Source organism: Callionymus lyra, chromosome 8 (assembly GCF_982586985.1).
Source record: "Callionymus lyra chromosome 8, fCalLyr1.hap1.1, whole genome shotgun sequence".
NCBI classification, from domain to species: Eukaryota; Metazoa; Chordata; class Actinopteri; order Syngnathiformes; family Callionymidae; genus Callionymus; species Callionymus lyra.
The window spans coordinates 27,234,506-27,259,829 of NC_141825.1; the positions used below are offsets into that span (position 1 = coordinate 27,234,506).

The window sequence follows — 25,324 nt, forward strand, 5'->3', positions numbered from 1 at the left end:
TCACCGGGATGTAGCTGGCGTTGACGTAGTCGGAGCAGGGGTCGTCGTCGACGTAGGAGAGCTTGACTCGCGTGGAGTCGTCTGCAGGGAAACGATCACGGTGAGCACGAGCAGGACCACCAGCTTCTGTCTCACTCACAGGGAAGGATGTTGTTGTAGCGGTTCTTGCCCCGGTTCTCCGGCAGCAGCGCCGAGTCCAGCGCCTGGTCCCGGCCGACGTCCTTCAGGTCCTGGTGACGCGAAGATGGTCAAATGTGAACAGTGACATCATACCAAGAGTTCTCTCTTTCAGAAGCTCAAAATAGAAATAGAAATAGAAATAGAAAAGCTTTATTCATTAATAAAAGGTTAGACAATCATCGTGGTTTTCTTGAGATGATCTCGATATGATCTCTTGGACTCAATAGATATAAACCCTTGTGTTATCTCTGGGTCAATCGTGATAACACAAACACATTTGTTTTCGGGCCACCGGGTCACCTTGACCCGGAGATTGCGCAAGGGTTAAAATCTTCTTTTTTTTTTTTACTCCCCATGGACCAAAATAGAGAAATAAACATAAAGCAACCTATTAACAAAACAACAGCTATTATTATTTTTACTTTTAGAAATATTTTATTATTATATTAATGTTTGCATTTGTTTAAAAAACTTCAGTATGAAAACACTCCGTCTCCGAGCCACTGTGGTAAAATAGACAATTGACTTTACAAGGTTCTGTAGTAAAATAAAAAAGCATCTTTGAAGTTAAAAGATTAATGTTGGATTCTTCGAATTCAACTAATCATTCCAGACAATATTTGGAAAAACTTTTGACGTAAAACAGTGATACTTGAAATCAGTCTATAGTATAATTTTATACAATTAAGTATTTACTTGATGGACTGCATTTAGCCCTGAAGCTATTTTAATATTCCTAACTTTGCATGGAAAATTGTTCTGAACTCTGTTCAGATTTTAAGTAAAATAAAGGCTAACAAAGGGTGTGAAGAGTTTAAGTCCCAATCGTGAATATTCCACAGTCTTGTTTGTCTTTCTATAATATTATATTGTGAAGTTAAATTCAACTTTCAGAGCAGTCTTGAAAGTTTAATATTTGCTCAATCGCACTGACTACGGTTGATACTTCAGCTCTGGACGAAGGCGGTCGCTCTTTATTTCTCTGCTACACTCTCCTCCCTGCACTTGTCTTATCTTATCTATCTTAGACTTCCTCCACATTTCTTCATGAACCTAAATCCACGATGGATCTGCTCAGCTGGTCTCAATGCAATGGATAGCATTATTTCCACCAAAAGAGCTGGCAATGAGGAAACACTCACAGCTGGATACATGATGGATTCACTGGGGAAAGTGGAAGATCTTGTGTCTGTCGGTTCTTCCCGTGGAGGACGTGGAAGACATCGACCTATTTGGATTCATGATAACTGGATTTCTGCTTATTGGAGCTTTTTGCAACTCACGCCTACGTTGTTTTGTCTCCGTCTGTGTTTGTGCTTCTGTGTTGAGGTGTTTTTTTTTTGTATCCCTGAACTGCTCCTTGTTCAGGAACAGAGTGGAGATGTTTTTCTCTCCATCTTCCCACTTCTTATGACTCAAGTGCAAGACAAGTTTTCATGTCACAGGACCAGCTGACTCGGTGACTGTCTCACGTTTTTTTTCCACTGCACCACATGTTGAATTTGAATTTCTCTGTGAGAATTCTCTATGGAGATCAATAAAGTTTATTGATAAATTGATTGATACTTCACCTGATGGAGTCTACTGACTCCTTCAAGAAACATCTGTGTTTGATGATCTACTGACTCCTTCAAGAAACATCTGTGTTTGATGATCTACTGACTCCTTCAAGAAACATCTGTGTTTGATGATCTACTGACTCCTTCAAGAAACATCTGTGTTTGATGATCTACTGACTCCTTCAAGAAACATCTGTGTTTGATGATCTACTGACTCCTTCAAGAAACATCTCTGTGTTTGATGATCTACTGACTCCTTCAAGAAACATCTGTGTTTGATGATCTACTGACTCCTTCAAGAAACATCTGTGTTTGATGATCTACTGACTCCTTCAAGAAACATCTGTGTTTGATGATCTACTGACTCCTTCAAGAAACATCTGTGTTTGATGATCTACTGACTCCTTCAAGAAACATCTGTGTTTGATGATCTACTGACTCCTTCAAGAAACATCTCTGTGTTTGATGATCTACTGACTCCTTCAAGAAACATCTGTGTTTGATGATCTACTGACTCCTTCAAGAAACATCTGTGTTTGATGATCTACTGACTCCTTCAAGAAACATCTGTGTTTGATGATCTACTGACTCCTTCAAGAAACATCTGTGTTTGATGATCTACTGACTCCTTCAAGAAACATCTGTGTTTGATGATCTACTGACTCCTTCAAGAAACATCTGTGTTTGATGATCTACTGACTCCTTCAAGAAACATCTGTGTTTGATGATCTACTGACTCCTTCAAGAAACATCTCTGTGTTTGATGATCTACTGACTCCTTCAAGAAACATCTTAAGACGTTTTTATTTGTTCAGGCTTGTCCTTGATTTTCTGGAACTCCTGTGTTGTTCTCAGTATTATCTGCACCTTTAAAGTTTATACTTTATTTAATATTTTTTGTGATTGTTTAAGCGCTTTGTGACCCTGGTCTAAAGCGCTTCAAAAATAAAAAAGACTTACACACTTACTTACTAATATGCACTCAGTTCAGTGTGAAATCTCAAACTGGACGTGTCTTAAGTGAGGCGAAAACAAAAAGACACAGGAAGTGTCGCACCTGGTACTCCTCCGACAACAGGAAGTGGGAGTCGGCCTGGATCTTGACGAAGTGCGACTCGAAGTTGGAGACGCAGACGGGACTGAAGGAGAAGGAAACGTTTAAACATCCAAAGTTAATTTGATTTATAAAAGGAGTTACCTTGATATTCTTCTGTTTCTGAAAGACAGTTGGGTGAATATTTAGTAAGAATAACGAACGAACAGGACGTAACGTATCATACCCTCTGGGGCCCGTTTGACCTCTCGAGATGGACGGTTCTCTCCGGAGATTCATGGGGAAGGTCAGTCCAACTCTCTCCTGCTCACTGAGCAACACACACCAGTGATGTCACCCTTGTTGTATAAACACATGTAACATTTAAGAGAGAACAAAACGTACTGTTTACGAGACTTTTGTCTGCACACGAGCAGAGCGGTCACTCCCACCACCACCGCCATCAGGAACACCCCCGCACTGACGCCCTCCACCACGCCCCCTAGAGGCCCTGTAGCAAAAAAAACACTGTGAGTTCCGAAGTGTGTTTTTGGGGCCAAGTGTTATTCGGGACGGACTTCCAGGGGCCTCACCTGCCTGGGTGACCACAGGGACGGACATGTACGTGTCGGTGAACAGAGGAAGAGAGAATTCATTCTTGCCGTCGTCGTAGAGTTGAGTGAACGCTCGGATGCTGAGTCTGCAGATACAAGAAAACCAGGTTAGAGCTCAGAGCTTCATGTCCACATGAGTCTCAGAGTTAAGATGAAAAGATACATGGATGCAGATGGACGGACAGTCTCTTGTGTTGCTGGTGAAAGTGGTTAAGTTATGTTATTTGCCACAAACCACGAAGATCCTTCACACAAAACATAGCAATCAAGAATCAAACGGAGAGTGATGTCACTTCCTGTTTGTTGAAACGAAAATGTATTGGGCCAAACATTTTCTTTGTGTCTTTTCATTTCATTTTGGCCTCTTAAGTGATTGGACATTTGACCAAACTGGTGCCATTTCTGTTTTTGTCTTTTTAATTAAAATTAATTCAGGACAAAACATTTTACAAATTACATTAAAAAATGTCCTTAATTGTAATAAAGTTCAATTCTGACCCAGGTTTTAATTTTTCCACGGAGAAGATGAATCCATTTTTACCAACATTTAACTAAATACACTTAATTTATTTCACACATTCAGTGTTTTTATCATCTCTTACCATGTCTATTCTACGAGAGACATGGAGACATCAAATTATCACAAGTATATATTTATATTTATAATTAAAGCTCTATGCTATTTTTAGTGGAGCTACGCCAGTGGACTAAAGCGATAGTGTTTAGCTCGACGGGAGACTACATTTCCCATGAGCACTCGATTCACCCCCCCCACCACAACCAGTAGTTATGTATCATGTTCACACCATCAAGAACTTTTACAGTGAAAATAAAAACACACAAAACACCTCAAGTCACAGTATACGAGTCATTAACTAGTTTTAAGTTGATGTGTCATCACTAGTTATTGTAGTACAAAAATGTTAAGGTACACAAAACTACCCAGAACTGCTTTAAAAACGTGAAGTATGTACTTCACAAAACTTGTGAAGTAACTATTAGAAACGATTTAGTTTTGAACCTTACATATTTTCAAGAGCTTATGAAATATACGGGATTCTGATGAAGTTTGACATCCCAGCATTAGCAGATAACTCTAGCTAGCTTTCTAACCAGAAGACCTGGTCACCACCACCAGGAACTGTAGAAAGTACCTCCTGCTCAATCACAACGGTGCATATAAAGCATGTAAGTGAAGTTCATCACATGACCTGTAGGCGGTTTTGGGCTTCAGCGGTCCATCGCAGAACTGCTCCAGGCTGCTCCGTCTGTCCAGTTCGTTCCGGTCACACGGACCACCAAGATAGTCCATCCCTGTCCCGAGGTTGACTTGAAACGTCTTGCTTTCACTCTCACTGCATCCGCTGGAGAAGAACCCGGTCTGGTAGAACTTCACCGAACTGTTGGACCAGTACTCGAGGTAGGAGGGGAGAGGGTGGGTCTGGTCTGGCTGGGTTCGGTCTAGTTCTGCTCAGAGATGACGGGCAAGTTTGAACAGAAAATTCAGAACGATATTTTGTTTGGTCAAATGTTCTCGGTACCTGAAGATTCGCTCACGACCACCGTGAAGAAACGAACGGCGCCGTTGGTGTCAGTAAACCAGCTGCAGTTGAAGCCGAACTGGATTGAGGACTGTGTGACGTCTTCGGACTGGTCCTCCAGGTGGACGCTGAAGGAAGAAACTGGTGGACCTGAAACCATCAGACCATCAGACGGTTCACACTCATACATCAACCTCATGGTATTACTTTCATACTCGTGGTCATGTGACTTACGGTCAATCATGGTGACCACACTGTTCTGCGCCGCCTCGCTGGTGCTGGCGTCCGAGATGACCTTGACCGAGATGACGTAGCGGTTGTGGGGCTCCAGCTGGGTGATGAGGTAGCTGGTGGAGAGGCGGTTGGTGCGTCGGGAGTAGACCAGAGTCCTGGAGTCCTGGTGCAAACACTCGATGGTGTAGGAGTCGAAGTCGGACTCGGGGGCGGCCCAGGAGCAGGAGATGGAGGTGGAGCTTTGTGGTCGGCAGTGCAGGCTCAGGACTCGCTCCGGCTCTAGAGGACCAGAAGGATCCATCAGTGCGAGGTCAAGGAACACCTCTGACTTGGATTTGATCCAACAGAATCTTTCGATTCAAAAAGTATTTAGACGAGACATTCTTTGACATTATGTTAGAAATATTTCTCCACTTTAAGCAAAAATGCATTACTTTTTTATTTATTTTTTAAAAGTTTTCTTGAGACATTAGTTATGCAATTTATCACATCTAAATTAACTCTAAGATCATTTTAAAAGTATTTTGATATGATATGTACCAGACAATATAAGCTCTGGTTACACAACAAAACAACATCTTGAATTTGTCAGCACTCACTGTGACATGTTACATATATACTGCCACCTACTGGTGCGGATGCTGCTGTGTATGGCCGGGCTGAAGGTCGCAGGAGCTTCCGCGGCGCCGCTGACTGTGCGAAGACTGAATTTATATAGTCGACCCGGAAACATCCCTTTGACGATGCGGCTGCTGGAGGTGCTGATGTGATAAGGGTTGACGATGGACAGCTGGTCCCTCGGTGTCCACTGCAGGTCAAAATCGTCATAGTCTGAGGACACCGGACCGATCCAGGTGACCTCTAGAGAGGTGTTGGTCACTGCTCCAAACAGGAGGGAAATTGGTGGTCTGGGAGCTGGAGAGAAGGGAAACATTTTCAGTGCCTCAAGAAGAACTTGAACCTGCTTTTTATCTGTCTTGATAAAACAGGTTCACGTATGTTTTGCAATCACCAGGTTTTGGTCTCCAATCATTGACTAAGTCAAATCTTTAACTCTTGTTTATTATTTGGTTTAATCATCAAGTTGTTGGTTTTGTTGGCTTATTCTTTTTGTACATTTTAATGGATTAAAAATACTGTTTTTGAAATCCTGGCCCGTTACTGTGTAATAATGGGCTTTGCTCCTCCTCCAGCTGTAATTGAACTTTGTTTATACAACAAGTCGTTTTAAGGTGGAGACTTCTGAGATTGATGACGCATAGTGAAAACCCTGATGCTTCACCAATCACAGCAGAGTGGTTGTGGTTATGGCAAACAAGATTTAATCTACAGAAAAAACTTGGTGGTTTAAGTGGGCGGAGCTTACACACATTATTAAATATTTAAATTAAAAGAGAGTTTTGTGCAAAACAAAATACATACTGATGATACAATAGAGGTCCAGGATCTATTTAAGAGGCAATAGAATCAACATACCAGTTGTCTTTCAGGTTTGAAAAGAAAGTGGCCACTCTTACCGGTCCTGCCCAGCTCACTGGCACTGTTGGTGAGGGTGCCGCTGCAACTCGCCACTTCGGCAGAATAAAGACGTCCCGGTACGAGGTCATAAAAGACTACCCGTGTGACATCTGTACCCACATCCTGCTTTGCCTGCACAGAGCCGTTGGGTGTGAAGAGGGTGACCAGATAGCCGCTTAGATCTCCAATTGGCAGCTCCCAGGTGACCACCAAACTGTCCGACTCGTTCCCACATTGGATGCCGAGAGAGGACACAGCTGCTGGCACTGAAACAGATTGACGGTAGGAAAAGTATTTAAGGTTCATCCTGACCTAAAGACACTCAGTTGTCCTACCTGTTTGGGCCCATATCTCGAATTCATGGCTCTGCTCACCGCTACAAGTGACTATCACTATCCTGTACCGTGCTCCAGGCCGTAGACCCATGAATGAGCACTGCAAGCTACTGGACAGAGCATTTCGCCGCTCCTGAAGTATTTTTTCACTGTTGAACAGTGAGATGTCATAGGAGTCAAATTCGCCCTCTGGTGGAGACCAGTTAAAAGACAAGCTGGTGGTGGTCCTAGTTCTGACTGATAGATCCGATACAGCTGCTGGGACTGAAAGAGGCAAGAAGATAGTAAATAATTCTCCCGTATCAAGATAACAGAATCAGAGATACTAACTTGTTCGAGCCTCGGCCCAGACAGCTCTGCTGAGGACGCCACGACTGCTGGTCTGGACCAGAACACGGTACTTCTTTCCTGGAGTGAGACTTTCAAAAGTGCAGGTGGTGTTGCCAGATGGTTGAGAAGAGTTTGTGACCAGGACACCTTGCTCATCCAGCAGCTGCAAGACGTAACTGTCCAAAACTCCAAGAGCTTCCTGCCAGCTCGCCTGCAAGCTGTTACTGCGCATGTCCTTCAACTGCAGACCCAAAACTGCAAACGGGACTGAAGACACACATATATTGGTTACATGCACATCGTAAAACCTAACACTAAGAGCTAACCTAACCCTAACTAGGTTGCAGGTTCAATCCCAGCTCAAGACAAGCTTGTGTCGTTGTGTCCCTGAGCAAGACACTTTACCCTGATTGCTCCTGATGGTAGACTTGGCGCAGGTGTGCAGCCTACTCCCATCAGTATGTGTGAATGGCTGTCAAAAGCACTACCAAATTTCCCCTCGCGGGACTAATAAGGGATTCTAAAAAAAAAATAATAATAAAATAAAAACCCTAACCCTAATTTAACCCTAATCCAAACCCCTACCCTAACCCTTACCTTTACTCTAACCCAAATTCAAACCGTAACTCTACATGAACCCCAACCTAACTCTGACCCTGACTTAGCCCTTACCCTAGCCCTAATCCTTACCCTCACCCTTACCCTTACCCTTACCCTTACCCTTACCCTTACCCTTAACCTAACCCTAACCCTGACCCTAACCATTCCCCTGACCTTAACCCTTCCCCCATGCCTTACCATAACCTTAAACGTAACCTTAGAGTGATAGTTCACCCCACATAACGACTAAGGGTTGGGATTATTTTCAGTATCCCGTATGCAAAAATGTACATCCATTTAATGTTTTTGACTGTTATCGTATCCGAAACCTTAACACATTCTCTTTCTTGAACATAGATCTTAATATTTAAAAAATAATAATAATAATTTAAAAAATCTGATCTAAGTTTGACTAAGACAACAATTTTTTTTTTCTTGGCTGAGAATGGCCACAGTTTAATGATCGGTTAATTATGATGACTTCATACCTGTACGTCCCTCTGCTGTCTGGTTGTTAACCTGGTCCCCGCTGGTGGACTGCACTGTCACTCTGTACAACTGACCCGGTTGCAGCGAGCCAAATGTAACTTGGTTCTGGTTCTTGACAAGAGATCGAACGTCCAACTGCTGATTCTTTCGGTACAAGAACACCAAGTACCCGTCCACGTCTCCCGGGCCTGGAGTCCAGCTTACACGCAGACTGCTGGTGTCACCATCGTTGCTTATGGCAATATTCTTTACAATACTAGGAACTGGAGGCAGAGACAGCGACAGAACCCGACAGTTGGTCAGAACCTTTATGAATTCAAGCATACATGCTGGTGACCTACCAGTGCGACCCTCTATGAACTGGGCTCTTTGGTTAGGCCCACTGAAGGTAGACACGAGAATCTTGTACAGGCGTCCGGGCGTCAATGAGGAGAGAACACAATCTCTGATGCTGCTCCCCAGAGTGGTCGGAGGAAACACCTTCATGTCGTTGAACAGAAGCTGAACCTCGTAATGATCCACATCCCCTGAAGCTGGCTGCCAGGTCACCCATATACTTTCAGTTCTCTGGGCCCCTACGGTCAGATTTTGGACGGGAGCTGGCACTACAGGGTAAGAAAGATGGACGTCAGTCTTATTACAGTCTTGTGTTATGTCTTATGCGACACTCACAGGTGCAGCCATGTGTGGACGAGGTGGTCTCGTAGGCTCCACTCCAGGTGCTGACCATAACCGTGTACAGTCGCCCCGGAACTAAATCGTAAAAAACACACTCGTCTTGAGTCTTCAGCACGGTCTGGTTCTGGACCACCTGGTTGTTGTGTTTGATCAACACTTGGTAGAAGTCCAAGTCTCCAGCAGCATGTTGCCAGTACACCTTCAGGTAGTCATCACGAGCACCGTGTGTTGCAGTGGGGTTTTGGACTTTGGCCGGACCTGGAAGAAGAAAACAAGATATAGATAAGTGGCAGTCGGCGAAGCTACCGGGAGCACCTGTCACTCACGTGTCCGCTCCTGGACCATGGTCTGGTTCTGGGACTGCCGGCTGCGTGAGGTGATGGAGATGTTGTAGAGACGTCCAGACACCAGAGAGTTGAAGACACACTCTGGACTCGTCCTGGAAACTGCCAGCGTGTGCAGGGTTCTCTCTCGATCTTTGAGGGTAACGAGGTAGTTGTCCACATCGCCCTCAGACGGCTGCCATGACACACTGAGGAAGTCTGTACGGCCATTGTTGCTGACGGTGACCTCCCGAACCGCTGCTGGTACTGTGAGAGAGAACATAGCAGAGACATGTTGGACCGAGTGTAGAATATTCTACAGTGGAACTTCTCCCCTAATTTAACCATTTTACTAATACTTGTAAAATGGTTATAAGTGCCACTGTTGTAGTTCCACATACTGCTACAATTTTATCCAGTTATGTTTATTTTTTTCTAACATCAAATTTATATCATGATCAAATCTTAACTGACATACATAATAAAATAATAAAAACTCCTGGATTTATGTTATTTGTTTGGCATGTTGTTGGCATGAAACGCCACAAAACGGGACTGACTGCACAACTAGACGTATAACTAAAATGATGTTTTTCAATAATGTAACCTCTCTTTGTCACACTCCTCTTTAGTGAACTCATATCATCAAAAGTTTAACTTACTTTACTAACTTTACTTAGATGTCAACATAACTCTAGACACATGTGCAGGTGAATCTGGTCTTTGAAAGTCTTGAAAGTTTCTTCACTCTTTGTTTTCTAGACGTCCGGAGAGACAACAAACGTTTCCAGCAATTTGGAGTTGAAACAATAAGTTCATCCTGGCAGGAAGTCGTCAGAGAGACTTCCTGAAATTCCAAGGAGAAAATTATTGGATAATATCCTGGTATGTGTTTTGTGATGCTGGTGTGTGTGGCAGAATTAAGGTGAACATAACACTGCTCAATGCTGGACAAAACTGTGCCCAAATCTGACAAAGTTTTCTCCTGAACAATGTTGAGTAGGGATCTTCCTGCTGGTCTTACCCGTACTTCCTTCAGCGACGGCTTGTCTGGAGGTCCTGCCCGCCCTCACAGAGGTCACCACCACCCTGTAGAGGGCGCCAGGTCTCAGGTCATGAAAACGGAAACTTGTGGTCTTGGATGTTACGCTCGAATTCTTGATGACGCTGTTGTCGTGGATGAGCAGGACCAGGTACAAGTCCACGTCCCCGTCAGGCTCCTCCCACTCCGCCAGAATGCTGTCTGTGGTGCCGCTGTTGGACACCTGCAGGTCCGAGACCTGAGCCGGACCTGAGATGAAGAAGAAGTTTGTCACTGGCTCAGCAGGGCGATGGATACGATCTTACTTGTCCAGCCGCTGACAGAAGCTGAGCTGCTCAGATTGCTGCTCACGGTCGTCACTGTGACCGTGTACAGGGTCCCAGAGTTGAGCAGATTAAAGGTGCAGTCCGTGGCGTCCCAGGGCAGCAGCCTCCTCGCCAAGATGCTGCCTCGGTGTGACTCCTTGAGGACGACAGTGAAGCCTTCCCACTTCCCTAGGGGCTGCTGCCACTGAACACTCAGGGATGTCTCATGTGCACGACGGACCATCAGTTGCAGGACCGACTGCGGCGCTGCAGGAGGTCAAGAAGGTCATTATCAACGTTGGTCGTACCCACTTGAACATGGTTCGGATCAAAGTTCAGATTATTTCCTGAAGCCTTAACCTGGGGAATTGACTCCAGTTATTGGTTGCTGATCTATTTTAGCTAAGTATATAGATAGATAGAGAGTCATCAACCCGTAACGTTTCCCACCTCCAAGTCCCCCCCCTATACTCGTTGTATAAACAAAGTGGCCGTGATTACAGCTGCCTGGAGGAGGAGTGAAGCCAATATTACATCATAATAAACCTGGCTCTCGTAACCTCTCATTCGCCGATTTCAAATGAGGGAGAACTTTATAAAGTAAAAAGTTCAAAACATGGTCATGATGAAGAACTTATTGCATCTTGAAGACTTTAACATTTGAAACATGTGAGTGAGTCAGGAGAGTTTTCACATTGGTTGCCCTTTAATGACATCACAGCATTACCTAAACCCTGGCAGGAGCTTCAAGCAAGTTCCAAGCAAGTGCCCACACAATATTATATGATTGATTTGCCCTTCACAGTAGACCTTCTAGATGGACACTGTTAAGATTTAGCTTAATCTCAAGATACACATGATAGATAGAAGTTTTTAATATGATCGCATATTTTCGACAGGAATGTAAAGTAAAGGGACTTTTAAACGGAATGTTTACTATAACAGTGCTAGCTGCTGTCATCCTGGGGTTAAATCTGCCGCCTCGTAACACTTTGTATATATTAAAGATTGGAATATTTATTTTGGAATATTAAATCCAATTAACCCCAATTAAACAGTTATTTAAAAACATAATTTCTCATATCAAATTCAAGACATCTTCATTTAATTTACATGAGTTTTAAAATGACTTCATAAAATATCTCAAGACATCTTCGTTTAATTCACATTTTTAAAATTAATTTATAAAATATGTCTATATGGAGTGCAATGAACTTACCCAGTCCTCCCTTAAAATGGGCGGTCGTGCTCAAAAGTCCACTGTGGGTCTTGACCTCGGCTCTGTAGATCTGTCCCGGTACAGCATTCTGGAACACGAACTCCGTAGTCTCACGCTTCAAGATCCCATCCACCAAAAGTATCGACCCATTCCAGAGACGCAGGGTGTAGTTCTCCCAGTCGCCTCTTGGTGGCCTCCAGGTGACCTTGAGAGCTCTTTCTTCTGAGGCCGGGGTCATGGACAGAGACGACACCGGGCTGGGAGCTTGAGGACGATGAGGGACAAGAACATCATCATTAGAAGCAGATTTAAAAAGACAAAGTTCATTTGACTCGTACCCGTCCTCCCACTGGTCCTCGTCCCATTGCTGCTCCCTCCAGCTCGACTCTGGACCGACAGTTGGTATTCGCGACCGGGAATCAAATTCTTGAAAACCACTTGAGTGATGTTAGGTGTGAGGTGGAGCTGCTGGTTGGCGGCGCCTCTGGCCGACATGATGAGCAGGTAGTCGTCCACGCCACCCGCCGGTGGGCGCCAGGATGCGAGCAGACTCACGGAGCTGCCATTGTTGTCCAGTCTCAGATCCTCGACGGCTCCGGGGACTTGACGGAAACAGTGTTAGTCAATCTTGCTCTTACTTCTGGAGTCGTGCTCGTCTACCTGTGACCGCGAGCTTGGACACGGACCTCTGAAGACCACATGCCTCCGTCACGACGGTGACCGTGTATCGAGTCCCAGGGCGAAGGCGGTCAAAGGCGGCGGAGATGGTCGTGTTATTAAGACTTATGTTTTTTAACAAAACATGCTCCTGGTTCAGCAGTTGAACTCTGACCCGCTCTGTCCTACCAGACCCCAACCACCAATCAGCTTGCAGAGTGCCTGAAGAGGGCGACTTTACTTGAAGACCGGCCACCGGGTTGGGACCTGCAGGAAGAGAAGTTCGTTTGATGACATCAACAGACGTTCTCCGAGGAAGGGAACTCACCAGTGACTGCAGTGGTCTGGACCGGTTCAGAGACCTGGGTTCCTGTTCTCGCCACCACTCCGACATTGTAGCGAGTCCCGGGGACCAACGCACTGAAGGTCGTCTGGGTGACCCCGCTGCCAGGAACCTGCATCTTGTGAGTGTCTCCTGACAGAGAGTCCGTGACGGTGACGTCGTAGCAGTCGACTCGACCCAAGGAGTGAATCCAGGAGACCCTCAGATCCATCTGAATCGGATCCAGGAGAACCTCCAGTTGTGTCGGGCTGGCAGGTTCTGTTAGACGTACCAAAGTAATAATTGAAGTATTTTCCGTTTGACGTGTCATTTTATATTTCATAGTTCAAGGTCAGTGGCTACACCTGATGTAGAACATTCTGAGAAACAGATGAAACCTTCGATTCATCTGCTGCTCCCACAGGCAGACTGTGGTTCTGGATGTTTGTCAGCCAGACAGTTCAACGGGTCTATACTTCATGGACGAGGTCAGAGGTCCGTGAGCGTGTCGGAGCGACAGGATGAGGAAAAGAACCATGGCAACACCCAAGTGATGAGAGGAAGCGTACGTGCGTGAGCAGCACTGCATGTTTGTGTGTGTGTGTGTGTGTGTGTGTGTGTGTTTGTGTGTGTGTGTGTGTGTTTCCTCTCGGGATGACTCCTCTTTACTACACAATAAAATAGAAGGTGTTTTAAGGTGAAGGATGAGGCACAGTCAGTCTTAGCGGCAGCACAACCTCGCAGACAGGAAGTCAGGAGGCGGAGTCAGGATGAAGGCGGAGTCACTTGAGCTCTGAAATGTGTTTAGACATTTGAGTCTGGGCGTCTAAAATTGTACTTCAGGGAAAGTATCAAATGTAGGACAAAGGATGGTTAAAAAGAATGGAAAGATGTTTTTAAAAAGTAAATGGTATTTTAGTGATTCTAGATAAGTTATCACAGTCTTTGGCAGCGGAGGTAACATATGACATATTACACATTAAAGGTGTCAAATACCAATATTCAAGGGAACAAAATGTATCTAACATATTTTTTTATATTTCAGGCTAAATCAAGAATAACTAGTGTCTCCTCCATGACCTTCACTTGTCATTTTGAATCCAAGAATTATTCATCGAAAGGTTGTGAATTATATAATTGTTTTAATTGTCACTATAAACATAAACCTTTATTGACAAGTACCCTTTAAAGTCCCTCATAGAATTAGCAACATTTTCAGTCAAAATCCCCATTATTTAAAGCGATTCTATGCGATTCTTAGTCTAGCGACACCAGTGGACTAAAGTGGTAGTGTTTAGCTCGACGGGAGACTACATTTCCCATGAGCACTGGCGATTTATTTACGCCTTTTGGTTGTCAACTAAAAAAAATAAGGTTTCATCTTACTACCCTTCAACACAAAATAGATAACACAAGTTTTTTTGCAACTGTAATTTTCAGTTAGCGAGCGGCGCTAGCTCGAGTCAGTCTGAGGTGAATTGTGTTTGTCTTGACACTTTGACAAATGTAATAATGAATATAGATTATTGATCGGTTTTTGATGCCATGTAATGCTGTTTAGTGATCTCTAAACTAAACTCTTGTAGTAAATGTTAAGACTAACTGGAGTGAAAGCTTCGTGTGAACAACTATGCAAGTAGCCATGATGGGCCTGTGATGAACAAGTGAAGGTTAAACTTATGTTTCAGGTGATTATTGTTGCTCAAGAACAGATTTGTCAAACAATCAATCATTCAAGACAACAGGGTAACTATTTATGTCGGGAAGCACAAGTTAGATATTATATTTCTTTAACTCTTTCTACTTCACTCCCATCAAATACCTTTCTGTCAATCAATCCATTTTCCTCAAGCGATCCTAAAGACTGACGCCTCGAGAAAGAGAAACAAATAGAGACTCACCTGTTTGTATCGTCACAAAGCTCTGGCTCCCGTCCTCTTTGGAAACCACCGTTACATTGTAAAAGGTTCCGGGGTCAAGGTTGAAAAGGTCACACGTGAACAAGGGACTGAGCTCGGTCGGCGGCGAACAGCTGGAAACGTTGGTCCGATGGCTCGACTGTGTCGTCGCGACGAAACCCTGACACGAGCCGGCGGGTGAGATGAATCCGACTCGTAAGGAATCAGGTGTGGACCTGATGTCGGTGAAGTTCACGGTGCAGTCGACGACCAAGGAGGTCTAGAGAAGGAAACATAAGCATAAATGTGTTAGATTAAAATGATTATACACTATACGTATAAACCATATATAAAGTATAAGTTACTCGTTTGATCTAAGAGCGCGAATGTTTGACGACACATTCACAATCAACATTCCACTGATTCACTGGTTCGAGGCAAGATCAGGATTAGATACGACACCAGTTATTTAAATCATCTGTTTATCTGCAAATCACACCTTAAATCGTAGATCAAAGAACGAAGCAAGACACACCCGGGAAAGGGGGGATAAAAGAGATAAGAGAGAAGAGAAGATAACCCCCGCTCGAGAACATTTGAATGATTAGATTACAAGAAAACAAATTAGGATGTCTCTCAATGGGGGATCGGGACATAGGGAACTTGAAAGGACCATTTGGCCGGAAAAAGACGACCTCCCGGATGGTAAATTTGCCTTAAATATAGCGATGTTTCTACAGATCGGGACCTTTTTCTCCCGGAACTATTGACCTGTACAGTCGCCGGGAGGAAGTGTGTCCGGTCGATCGTAATTGAAAGCTTGTATTTTGTTTGACTTGAAGCGGCAAATAAACGACCCGTTACACACTCTGGATTGTTCATCTTTCTCCACGACGCGAAGTATAAGACCCGGGATGGAAGTGACGTTGTGTTTAGATTGTTTTAAATGGGAGGTACATTCATGCTAAGGTGCAGTGATGGGTGACTTACTGGTGGGGTACTGAAGGGCCACAAAGTTGTGGGACCAGATTTGGATGTCTGCGTGGTGGAGGCTGAGATGGTGGTTGATGGTAAGGTTGGTGTTGGACTGGCCAGAGTTGGCTTTGGAACCGTTGGTGTCAGACTGGTAGGTTCTAGCATGCTAGCTGTTGAACTTGTCGTAGTTTGTACTGAAGCAGTGGACGTCTGACTGGTTGGTCTTAGACTGGTTATAGCAGGAGTGCTCGCCGTTGCCCTGGTGGTGATCTGGCTAGGGCTCGCCGTACTGGTTGCCATAGCGAAAGTTTCAGTTGAACTGGTTCGTGATGAAGTGGTTTCAACTGAACTTGAGGAAAGTTCATCAGTGGAAGTTGTATTGACTCGTGTAGGACCGGTGGATGTCAGGTCCAGGTTGTCTTCAGAAGAGCTGTTTCCTGGTGTGACGCCCGTCAGAGTTACCGCTGGTGTCAGCGGCGGAATTGAAGGATCGATTGATGAGGTCATTGTGGACGTGGATAGAACTGAGTCCGGGTTCGTGGTCGCGTCTATGAAGTCTGGGTTAGTTGCCATCAGGGTCGAAGCAGAACCTGAACTGGTTGGTGCTACTGCCGTTGGTGCATCAGGAGTCTTAGGAAGACTGGATTGTGGCGACGAGTCCATAAGAGAGGTGGACATTAGAGGAGAAGTTTGGGAAACAGTAGCCTCATCGTCGGAGTCGGTGACGGTGACGGTGACGGTGTCAGTTGAGGTGTCAGTTGAGGTGTCAATGATGGTGTCAGTTGAGGTGTCAGTTGAGGTGTCGGTGACGGTGTCAGTGTCGGTGATGGTGTCGGTGTCGGTGTCGGTGTCGGTGTCGGTGACGGTGTCAGTTGAGGTGTCAGTTGAGGTGTCATTGATGGTGTCAGTAGAGGTGTCAGTGATGGTGTCAGTTGAGGTGTCAGTGATGGTGTCAGTTGAGGTGTCGGTGATCATGTCGGTGACAGTGACGGTATCGCTGACGGTGTCGCTGACGGTGTCAGTTGAGGTGTCAGTGATGGTGTCAGTTGAGGTGTCAGTGATGGTGTCAGTTGAGGTGTCGGTGATCATGTCGGTGACGGTGTCGGTGACGGTGTCGCTGACGGTGTCGCTGACGGTGTCGCTGACGGTGTCAGTTGAGGTGTCAGTGACGGTGTCGGTGTCGGTAATGGTGTTTGTGACGGTGTCAGTTGAGGTGTCAGTTGAGGTGTCAGTGATGGTGTCAGTTGAGGTGTCAGTGATGGTGTCAGTTGAGGTGTCAGTAATGGTGTCGGTGACTGTGTCGGTGATGGAGTCGGTGATGGTGTCAGTGATGGTGACATTGATGGTGTCATTGATGGTGACAGTGATGGTGTCATTGATGGTGTCAGTGACTGTGTCGGTGATGGAGTCGGTGACAGTGTTGGTGTTGGTGACGGTGTCAGTGATGGTGTCAGTTGAGGTGTCGGTGACGGTGTCATTGATGGTGTTGGTGACGGTGTCAGTGATGCTGTCAGTTGAGGTGTCTGTGACGGTGTCATTGATGGTGTTGGTGACGGTGTCGGTGATGGAGTCGGTGACAGTGTTGGTGACAGTGTTGGTGACGGTGTCGGTGATGGTGTTAGTTGAGGTGTCAGTGACGGTGTCGGTGATGGAGTCGGTGATGGTGTCAGTGACGGTGTCGGTGATGGTGTCAGTTGAGGACACTCTGGTGTTGACAGCGTCGGTACCGGCAGCTAAAGATACGAGGAAAGGTGTCGACGTATTCAACAGAACAACTGTAGCTTCACTGGCAGGTGGAGTCTGAGGAGTGAAGGATTGTTGGGCGCCGTCGGAGAAGAGCTTGTAAACTGTGGTGTCGCGCCTCATCTCGATGGCTTCGATGCTAGGATTTCCTGACAGAGTTCCTCTTTCTGTGTTTGGAACTTCTGTGTTCGACGTTGATGTTCTCGCGGTTGCATCACCAGACGCACTAGTGGCTCCCGAAGATGAAGAGGTGCTTTCTGGGACAAAGTGTTTGCCTCTGAGAGTCTTTGACCGGATGGACCCAGATGAGATCTCAAGACCCCGGCCATGTGTCCGTGTGTCGGGAGTGACAGTGACACCCTCGTCCACTGGGGATAATTCTGTGTCTGTTGAATAGTTTGGCTCCAAACTCGACTGAGATATGTCACTCTGGGTTGAGGTTACAGAGTCTTCGGGGGACAGAGAGCGATTGAAAAAAGGAGAGTCTGGACTTTGGGTGGAGGTGGATCTGTCTTCTGTGGGAGACAAAGATCAACTTTAGAAAAACCTCTCAGAGGGTCTGGGCTTCTCTCACCTTCACAAAGTGATGAAAACGTGAAGTTTCCTGCGATGCTCACGTCCGCTCGGGTCCAGACGGACTCTGACCCGTCTCCGCCCAGATCCAGGCCGGATCCCTGACTTTTTAGGAACCCGTCGGCGTCGGGCGACCTGAGGGCGCCGCCGTCGCACTCCCACGGCGGGGCTTGGTTGCAGGACCGGAGACAGGGAGGGCGAGTCCGGCCACAGTCGCCCCAGAGACACAGAGAAGACTCTGTGTGTTTCAGTCTCACCTGGTCCAGCCAGGACCACTGCTGGGACGGACTGGTGAGGTCACAGCGGGTCAGTGTGACCACCTGCTGGTCGGCGTCCAGGCAGAAGTGTCTCGTGGTGATGAAGAAACCAGCTGCAGGGTGAAGAAAATACAGACAAATGTAGGCATTACATCTCAGGGTCATGAATTGGAAGTAAAAGTTGTCGTATCAAAGGTCACAAATAAAACAACCAGGAACATTTCAGGAAACAAAGATCAAATACAGAGAATGAAAAATGTATTTTAAAATAGATGGACTTCCTCAGTTTTTCTACGTTTCGTGACAAATAATTATTTAAATCCAATCAATAAATAAATGGAACAAATAAGAAAAGTAAACTGGTCGAACAAATGCAGTTCTAAACTGTACCAAGAAAACACCTGAGCTGTGTCTCAAATCACATACTTGCGTACTCAAAGTTAGTATTTTTAGTGCGTAAGTGCGTCTCAATTCTTAGTATGTAAATGTAGTGCTTCATACACACTAAATTGACACTAAAACACACACAAAACTGAGTATGGATCGATGGACACTTTCTACACTAAACGACTCCATCTTAGTGACGTTGTAAACGGAAGTTACGTCATATATATATATTTATATATATATATATATATATATATATATATATATATGCATATATGCATATATGCATATATGCATATATATATCTATATTTATATACATTTATATATATATTCATATACTTACAGGTGCATTTTCAGCAGCAGTACGATGACGACACGTCTTCGCTGCTGATACCGACGTAAATATTACGACAATATTTCTCATATTTCTTGAAACCAAACGTGCTGCCAGCAGGTGGCGCTAGTGTTCCTACAGCTGGTTGAAATCATCGTTAAATAGTAGTAGAAGAAGAAGCTGTAACGTCATTTCCTGTTAGTGTGTAGCAGCAGAGTTTGATTTGAGACATACTATCTGTGGAGGATTAGTTACTAGTTAGTACGTACACTATCCTGATGATATTAACTTCTAGTATACTAAGAGAAGTGTTTGATTTGAGACATACTATCTGTGGAGGATTAGTTACTAGTTAGTACGTACACTATCCTGATGCATACTAACTTCTAGTATACTAAGAGAAGTATGTTTGAGACATACTATCTGTGGAGGATTAGTTACTAGTTAGTACGTACACTATCCTGATGATACTAACTTCTAGTATACTAAGAGAAGTATGTGATTTGAGACATACTATCTGTGGAGGATTAGTTACTAGTTAGTACGTACACTATCCTGATGCATACTAACTTCTAGTATACTAAGAGAAGTATGTTTGAGATATACTATCTGTGGAGGATTAGTTACTAGTTAGTACGTACACTATCCTGATGATACTAACTTCTAGTATACTAAGAGAAGTATGTTTGAGACATACTATCTGTGGAGGATTAGTTACTAGTTAGTACGTACACTATCCTGATGATACTAACTTCTAGTATACTAAGAGAAGTATGTTTGAGACATACTATCTGTGGAGAATTAGTTACTAGTTAGTACGTACACTATCCTGATGATACTAACTTCTAGTATACTAAGAGAAGTATGTTTGAGATATACTATCTGTGGAGGATTAGTTACTAGTTAGTACGTACACTATCCTGATGATACTAACTTCTAGTATACTAAGAGAAGTATGTGATTTGAGACATACTATCTGTGGAGGATTAGTTACTAGTTAGTACGTACACTATCCTGATGCATACTAACTTCTAGTATACTAAGAGAAGTATGTGATTTGAGACATACTATCTGTGGAGGATTAGTTACTAGTTAGTACGTACACTATCCTGATGCATACTAACTTCTAGTATACTAAGAGAAGTATGTGATTTGAGACATACTATCTGTGGAGGATTAGTTACTAGTTAGTACGTACACTATCCTGATGATACTAACTTCTAGTATACTAAGAGAAGTATGTGATTTGAGACATACTATCTGTGGAGGATTAGTTACTAGTTAGTACGTACACTATCCTGATGCATACTAACTTCTAGTATACTAAGAGAAGTATGTGATTTGAGACATACTATCTGTGGAGGATTAGTTACTAGTTAGTACGTACACTATCCTGATGATACTAACTTCTAGTATACTAAGAGAAGTATGTGATTTGAGACATACTATCTGTGGAGGATTAGTTACTAGTTAGTACGTACACTATCCTGATGATACTAACTTCTAGTATACTAAGAGAAGTATGTGATTTGAGACATACTATCTGTGGAGGATTAGTTACTAGTTAGTACGTACACTATCCTGATGCATACTAACTTCTAGTATACTAAGAGAAGTATGTGATTTGAGACATACTATCTGTGGAGGATTAGTTACTAGTTAGTACGTACACTATCCTGAAGATACTAACTTCTAGTATACTAAGAGAAGTATGTTTGAGACATACTATCTGTGGAGGATTAGTTACTAGTTAGTACGTACACTATCCTGATGATACTAACTTCTAGTATACTAAGAGAAGTATGTTTGAGACATACTATCTGTGGAGGATTAGTTACTAGTTAGTACGTACACTATACTGATGATACTAACTTCTAGTATACTAAGAGAAGTATGTTTGAGACATACTATCTGTGGAGGATTAGTTACTAGTTAGTACGTACACTATCCTGATGCATACTAACTTCTAGTATACTAAGAGAAGTATGTTTGAGACATACTATCTGTGGAGGATTAGTTACTAGTTAGTACGTACACTATCCTGATGATACTAACTTCTAGTATACTAAGAGAAGTATGTTTGAGACATACTATCTGTGGAGGATTAGTTACTAGTTAGTACGTACACTATACTGATGATACTAACTTCTAGTATACTAAGAGAAGTATGTTTGAGACATACTATCTGTGGAGGATTAGTTACTAGTTAGTACGTACACTATCCTGATGCATACTAACTTCTAGTATACTAAGAGAAGTATGTTTGAGACATACTATCTGTGGAGGATTAGTTACTAGTTAGTACGTACACTATCCTGATGCATACTAACTTCTAGTATACTAAGAGAAGTATGTGATTTTAAAACAGCACTGATTTGTATTACAATGTATATTTCAGGAAATGTTTATCAAGGGATAACAAAAATTATTGAACGTTGGTGTTAATCGTTTGCTTCTCGTATGTAACGTAACAAGTTCTGCTGCTGAAAACCACGGCAGCCCTGCAGGGAAAACACATTTTTTAACTATTGAATCACTGAGTGCCATTTAGTTTTCACGTTAATCTTTCTCACTTTGAATCAATTCAACTTTTGTATGAATAGAAACAAACCTTTTCTCACCAAACATTTCATCTAAGAAGACAAAGAGAAACTGAAGACCCGTGAAGGAAAGAGAAAGTTTCTTCCATTTGATTTCATTAGAATCATTGTGATCAACTCATGGTCTGACAAATCTTTATTTGGCCTGATGGACGGTTAAATGAAAGAAGATATTGATATTTGTGCCGTATTAAATCTTTTTAGTGAAGCGCCGCCAGTGGACTACAGTGGTAGCGTTTTGTCCGACAGGAGACTACATTTCCCATGAGCACTCACTAAAAGTGGCAAAGGTTTCCAAATCTAAATAACTTAACTTTAACTTTGTTTTTGTTTGTAAATAACATCACTTTAACTTTGTTTTTGTTTGTAAATAACATAACTTTAACTTTGTTTTTGTTTGTAAATAACATAACTTTAACTTTGTTTTTGTTTGTTAATAATATAACTTTAACTTTGTTTTTGTTTGTAAATAACATAACTTTAACTTTGTTTTTGTTTGTTAATAACATAACTTTAACTTTGTTTTTGTTTGTAAATAACATGACTTTAACTTTGTTTTTGTTTGTAAATAACATAACTTTAACTTTGTTTTTGTTTGTAAATAACATAACTTTAACTTTGTTTTTGTTTGTAAATAACATCACTTTAACTTTGTTTTTGTTTGTAAATAATATAACTTTAACTTTGTTTTTGTTTGTAAATAACATCACTTTTACTTTGTTTTTGTTTGTAAATAACATCACTTTAACTTTGTTTTTGTTTGTAAATAACATAACTTTAACTTTATTTTTGTTTGTAAATAACATCACTTTAACTTTGTTTTTGTTTGTAAATAACATAACTTTAACTTTGTTTTTGTTTGTAAATAACATAACTTTAACTTTGTTTTTGTTTGTAAATAACATCACTTTAACTTTGTTTGTAAATAACATAACTTTAACTTTGTTTTTGTTTGTAAATAACATAACTTTAACTTTGTTTTTGTTTTTGTTTGTAAATAACATAACTTTAACTTTGTTTTTGTTTGTAAATAACATCACTTTAACTTTGTTTGTAAATAACATAACTTTAACTTTGTTTTTGTTTGTAAATAACATCACTTTAACTTTGTTTTTGTTTGTAAATAACATAACTTTAACTTTGTTTTTGTTTGTAAATAACATAACTTTAACTTTGTTTTTGTTTGTAAATAACATAACTTTAACTTTGTTTTTGTTTGTTTAAAAATCACACAAAACACCTCAAGTCACAGTATACGAGTCATTAACTAGTTTTAAGTTGATGTGTCATCACTAGTTATTGTAGTACAAAAATATTAAGCAACACTAAACTACCCAGCGCTGCTTTAAAAAGGCAACTATTTAAACCGAGATAAGGAACCGGGATCATAGACGTCAACTTCAAGTTTGATCAAATATGATGTTGAAGGAAATGAACAAAGATACTTAAGAAATCGACAAGATTGTAATCAGACACACCTCAAGTAAAAATACAAATTCTTCAACCTGCGACTCAAACTATTCAAAGATTTTGAAACCTTGCATGACTGCGTTTAACCTATTAGGTTATAAGACAATCTTAAGGGACACCGTAGACTCTAAACTCTCTAGGACATCAAATAGGACATAAAGACTAAACGCCATCAGTCAATGATTATGAAAAACAAGTACAATTCAAATCATACTGGAGAAAAAACTGGTAATGCTTTGTGACCCTGGTCTGGAAAAGCGCTATAAATAAATATTACTTACTTACTTAATCTTAGAGAAGTGAGATCACAGAACTAACCACGGTGTTCGCTTTATTATTATTATATATTTATTATTATTATTAATATTATTATTTATTATTTACCCATGAGATGATAGGATGTCATGCTTCCCTGCATACAAGTGATCTGAAACTAGACCATTCAAGATGTGCTCGTACAGGTCGGGTAAATGACACATACGACATCTTCACTAATCATGAAAACACAATATGTTTATTATTATTATTATCTTGTCTCTTTTACTTCATGACGAACAATGATTCAATAACTGTGTTGGCAACACATCCACCGCTGAGATCCTGAGGTTTGTCTCTAAGTCTCTACTCACATGTGGGCCTGAGAAGTAGGAACAGAATCCACATTTTGAATCCTTGAATCCAGAAGCTCCGACATCCTGGAGTCATCTTGGAAGTCCTGATGTTCTGGGACAGAAGGTGAGCTTCTGATGGGAAGAATGTTCTGCACCAAGTGTGAGAGGAAGTTTGTCTCTTCGCTAAGGAAGCGGCGAGTGAGCAGAGCTTCCTTCTATTCAACTGTCCAGCAGGATTCATGAGGAACTCTGGAGGAGGAAATACCAGCAGGAGAAGAGGAGGCGGATGTGAGGGGGGTACGTCCATGTTCTTCAGCGACTACTGTTTGGAAGGTTCACCAGCAGCAGACCTCACTCCGCTGGATGTTCTTTAGGAACATTCCTCCTCAGTGTATGATGCTAGTACAGGGTTATTACTGTTGTGAACGCTCAGAACCTCCGAAAAAGGATTTACAAATATGTAAGTGTTTCTGTACTGTGATCCAAACATGAGTGACTCCGTTATACAAATGTGCAGAATCACAAAGAACCTAACAATCAAAACAATACTCAATAAAATATTTACTTAAAAAGATCAACATAATACAAACACAAGAGTCTCAGAGAATCAAGGAAACGCTCAAATAAAAGTGTCTTGAGATGTTTCTTGAAGGAGTCAGTAGATCATCAAACACAGATGTTTCTTGAAGGAGTCAGTAGATCATCAAACACAGATGTTTCTTAAAGGAGTCAGTAGATCATCAAACACAATTGTTTCTTGAAGGAGTAAGTAGATCATCAAACACACATGTTTCTTGAAGGAGTCAGTAGATCATCAAACACAGATGTTTCTTGAAGGAGTCAGTAGATCATCAAACACACATGTTTCTTGAAGGAGTCAGTAGATCATCAAACACAGATGTTTCTTGAAGGAGTCAGTAGATCATCAAACACAGATGTTTCTTGAAGGAGTCAGTAGATCATCAAACACAGATGTTTCTTGAAGGAGTCAGTAGATCATCAAACACAGATGTTTCTTGAAGGAGTCAGTAGATCATCAAACACACATGTTTCTTGAAGGAGTCAGTAGATCATCAAACACAGATGTTTCTTGAAGGAGTCAGTAGATCATCAAACACAGAGATGGTTCCAAAGCTTAGGAGCAACAGTCTGGAAGGATTTCTCTCCTCTGGTCCGGAAGTTCAGGAACCATCAGTAGATTCTGATCCACAGACCTCAGAGCCCGAGCTGGGGTGTAAGTCTGGATCAGATCACTGATGGAAGGTCTGACCATGAATAGATCTGAAAGTAAGAACCAGAATTTTAAAATGATCCTGAAAGAAACTGTCAGCCAGTGAAGAGTTTGAAGGAGAAATGTGAGTTCTTCTACTAGAGCAGCCAGTGAAGAGTTTGAAGGAGAAATGTGAGTTCTTCTACTAGAGCGGCTCAGAATTCTGGCTGCAGAGTTTAGTATGAACTGCAGGCGAGACACATCCTTCTGGTTTAGACATGAAAT

The 25,324-nt window shown here is 42.4% G+C and overlaps 1 protein-coding gene across 1 annotated transcript in view; it reads right to left on the reverse strand.

The window, feature by feature from the left end:
- Window positions 1–24,052, reverse strand: part of LOC148074448 (receptor-type tyrosine-protein phosphatase beta-like) — a 27,595-nt gene extending 3,543 nt beyond the window's left edge. The window contains exons 1-28 of the mRNA XM_087796865.1: window positions 23,848–24,052; window positions 18,170–18,538; window positions 15,868–18,110; window positions 14,881–15,157; window positions 12,986–13,258; window positions 12,661–12,924; window positions 12,339–12,602; window positions 12,001–12,264; window positions 10,782–11,048; window positions 10,459–10,725; window positions 9,438–9,701; window positions 9,106–9,369; window positions 8,775–9,038; window positions 8,433–8,696; window positions 7,345–7,611; window positions 7,015–7,278; window positions 6,679–6,945; window positions 5,792–6,076; window positions 5,162–5,440; window positions 4,928–5,077; window positions 4,598–4,853; window positions 3,366–3,472; window positions 3,178–3,283; window positions 3,020–3,103; window positions 2,938–2,955; window positions 2,797–2,878; window positions 140–230; window positions 5–81 (exon numbers count right to left, since the gene is read on the reverse strand). Of these exons, the coding sequence (XP_087652991.1) occupies window positions 5–81; window positions 140–230; window positions 2,797–2,878; window positions 2,938–2,955; window positions 3,020–3,103; window positions 3,178–3,283; window positions 3,366–3,472; window positions 4,598–4,853; window positions 4,928–5,077; window positions 5,162–5,440; window positions 5,792–6,076; window positions 6,679–6,945; window positions 7,015–7,278; window positions 7,345–7,611; window positions 8,433–8,696; window positions 8,775–9,038; window positions 9,106–9,369; window positions 9,438–9,701; window positions 10,459–10,725; window positions 10,782–11,048; window positions 12,001–12,264; window positions 12,339–12,602; window positions 12,661–12,924; window positions 12,986–13,258; window positions 14,881–15,157; window positions 15,868–18,110; window positions 18,170–18,538; window positions 23,848–23,923 (7,953 nt within the window). The 5' untranslated portion in view covers window positions 23,924–24,052. The remainder of the gene's footprint in view (window positions 1–4; window positions 82–139; window positions 231–2,796; window positions 2,879–2,937; window positions 2,956–3,019; window positions 3,104–3,177; window positions 3,284–3,365; window positions 3,473–4,597; window positions 4,854–4,927; window positions 5,078–5,161; window positions 5,441–5,791; window positions 6,077–6,678; window positions 6,946–7,014; window positions 7,279–7,344; window positions 7,612–8,432; window positions 8,697–8,774; window positions 9,039–9,105; window positions 9,370–9,437; window positions 9,702–10,458; window positions 10,726–10,781; window positions 11,049–12,000; window positions 12,265–12,338; window positions 12,603–12,660; window positions 12,925–12,985; window positions 13,259–14,880; window positions 15,158–15,867; window positions 18,111–18,169; window positions 18,539–23,847) is intronic.
- Window positions 24,053–25,324: the final 1,272 nt, after the last annotated feature.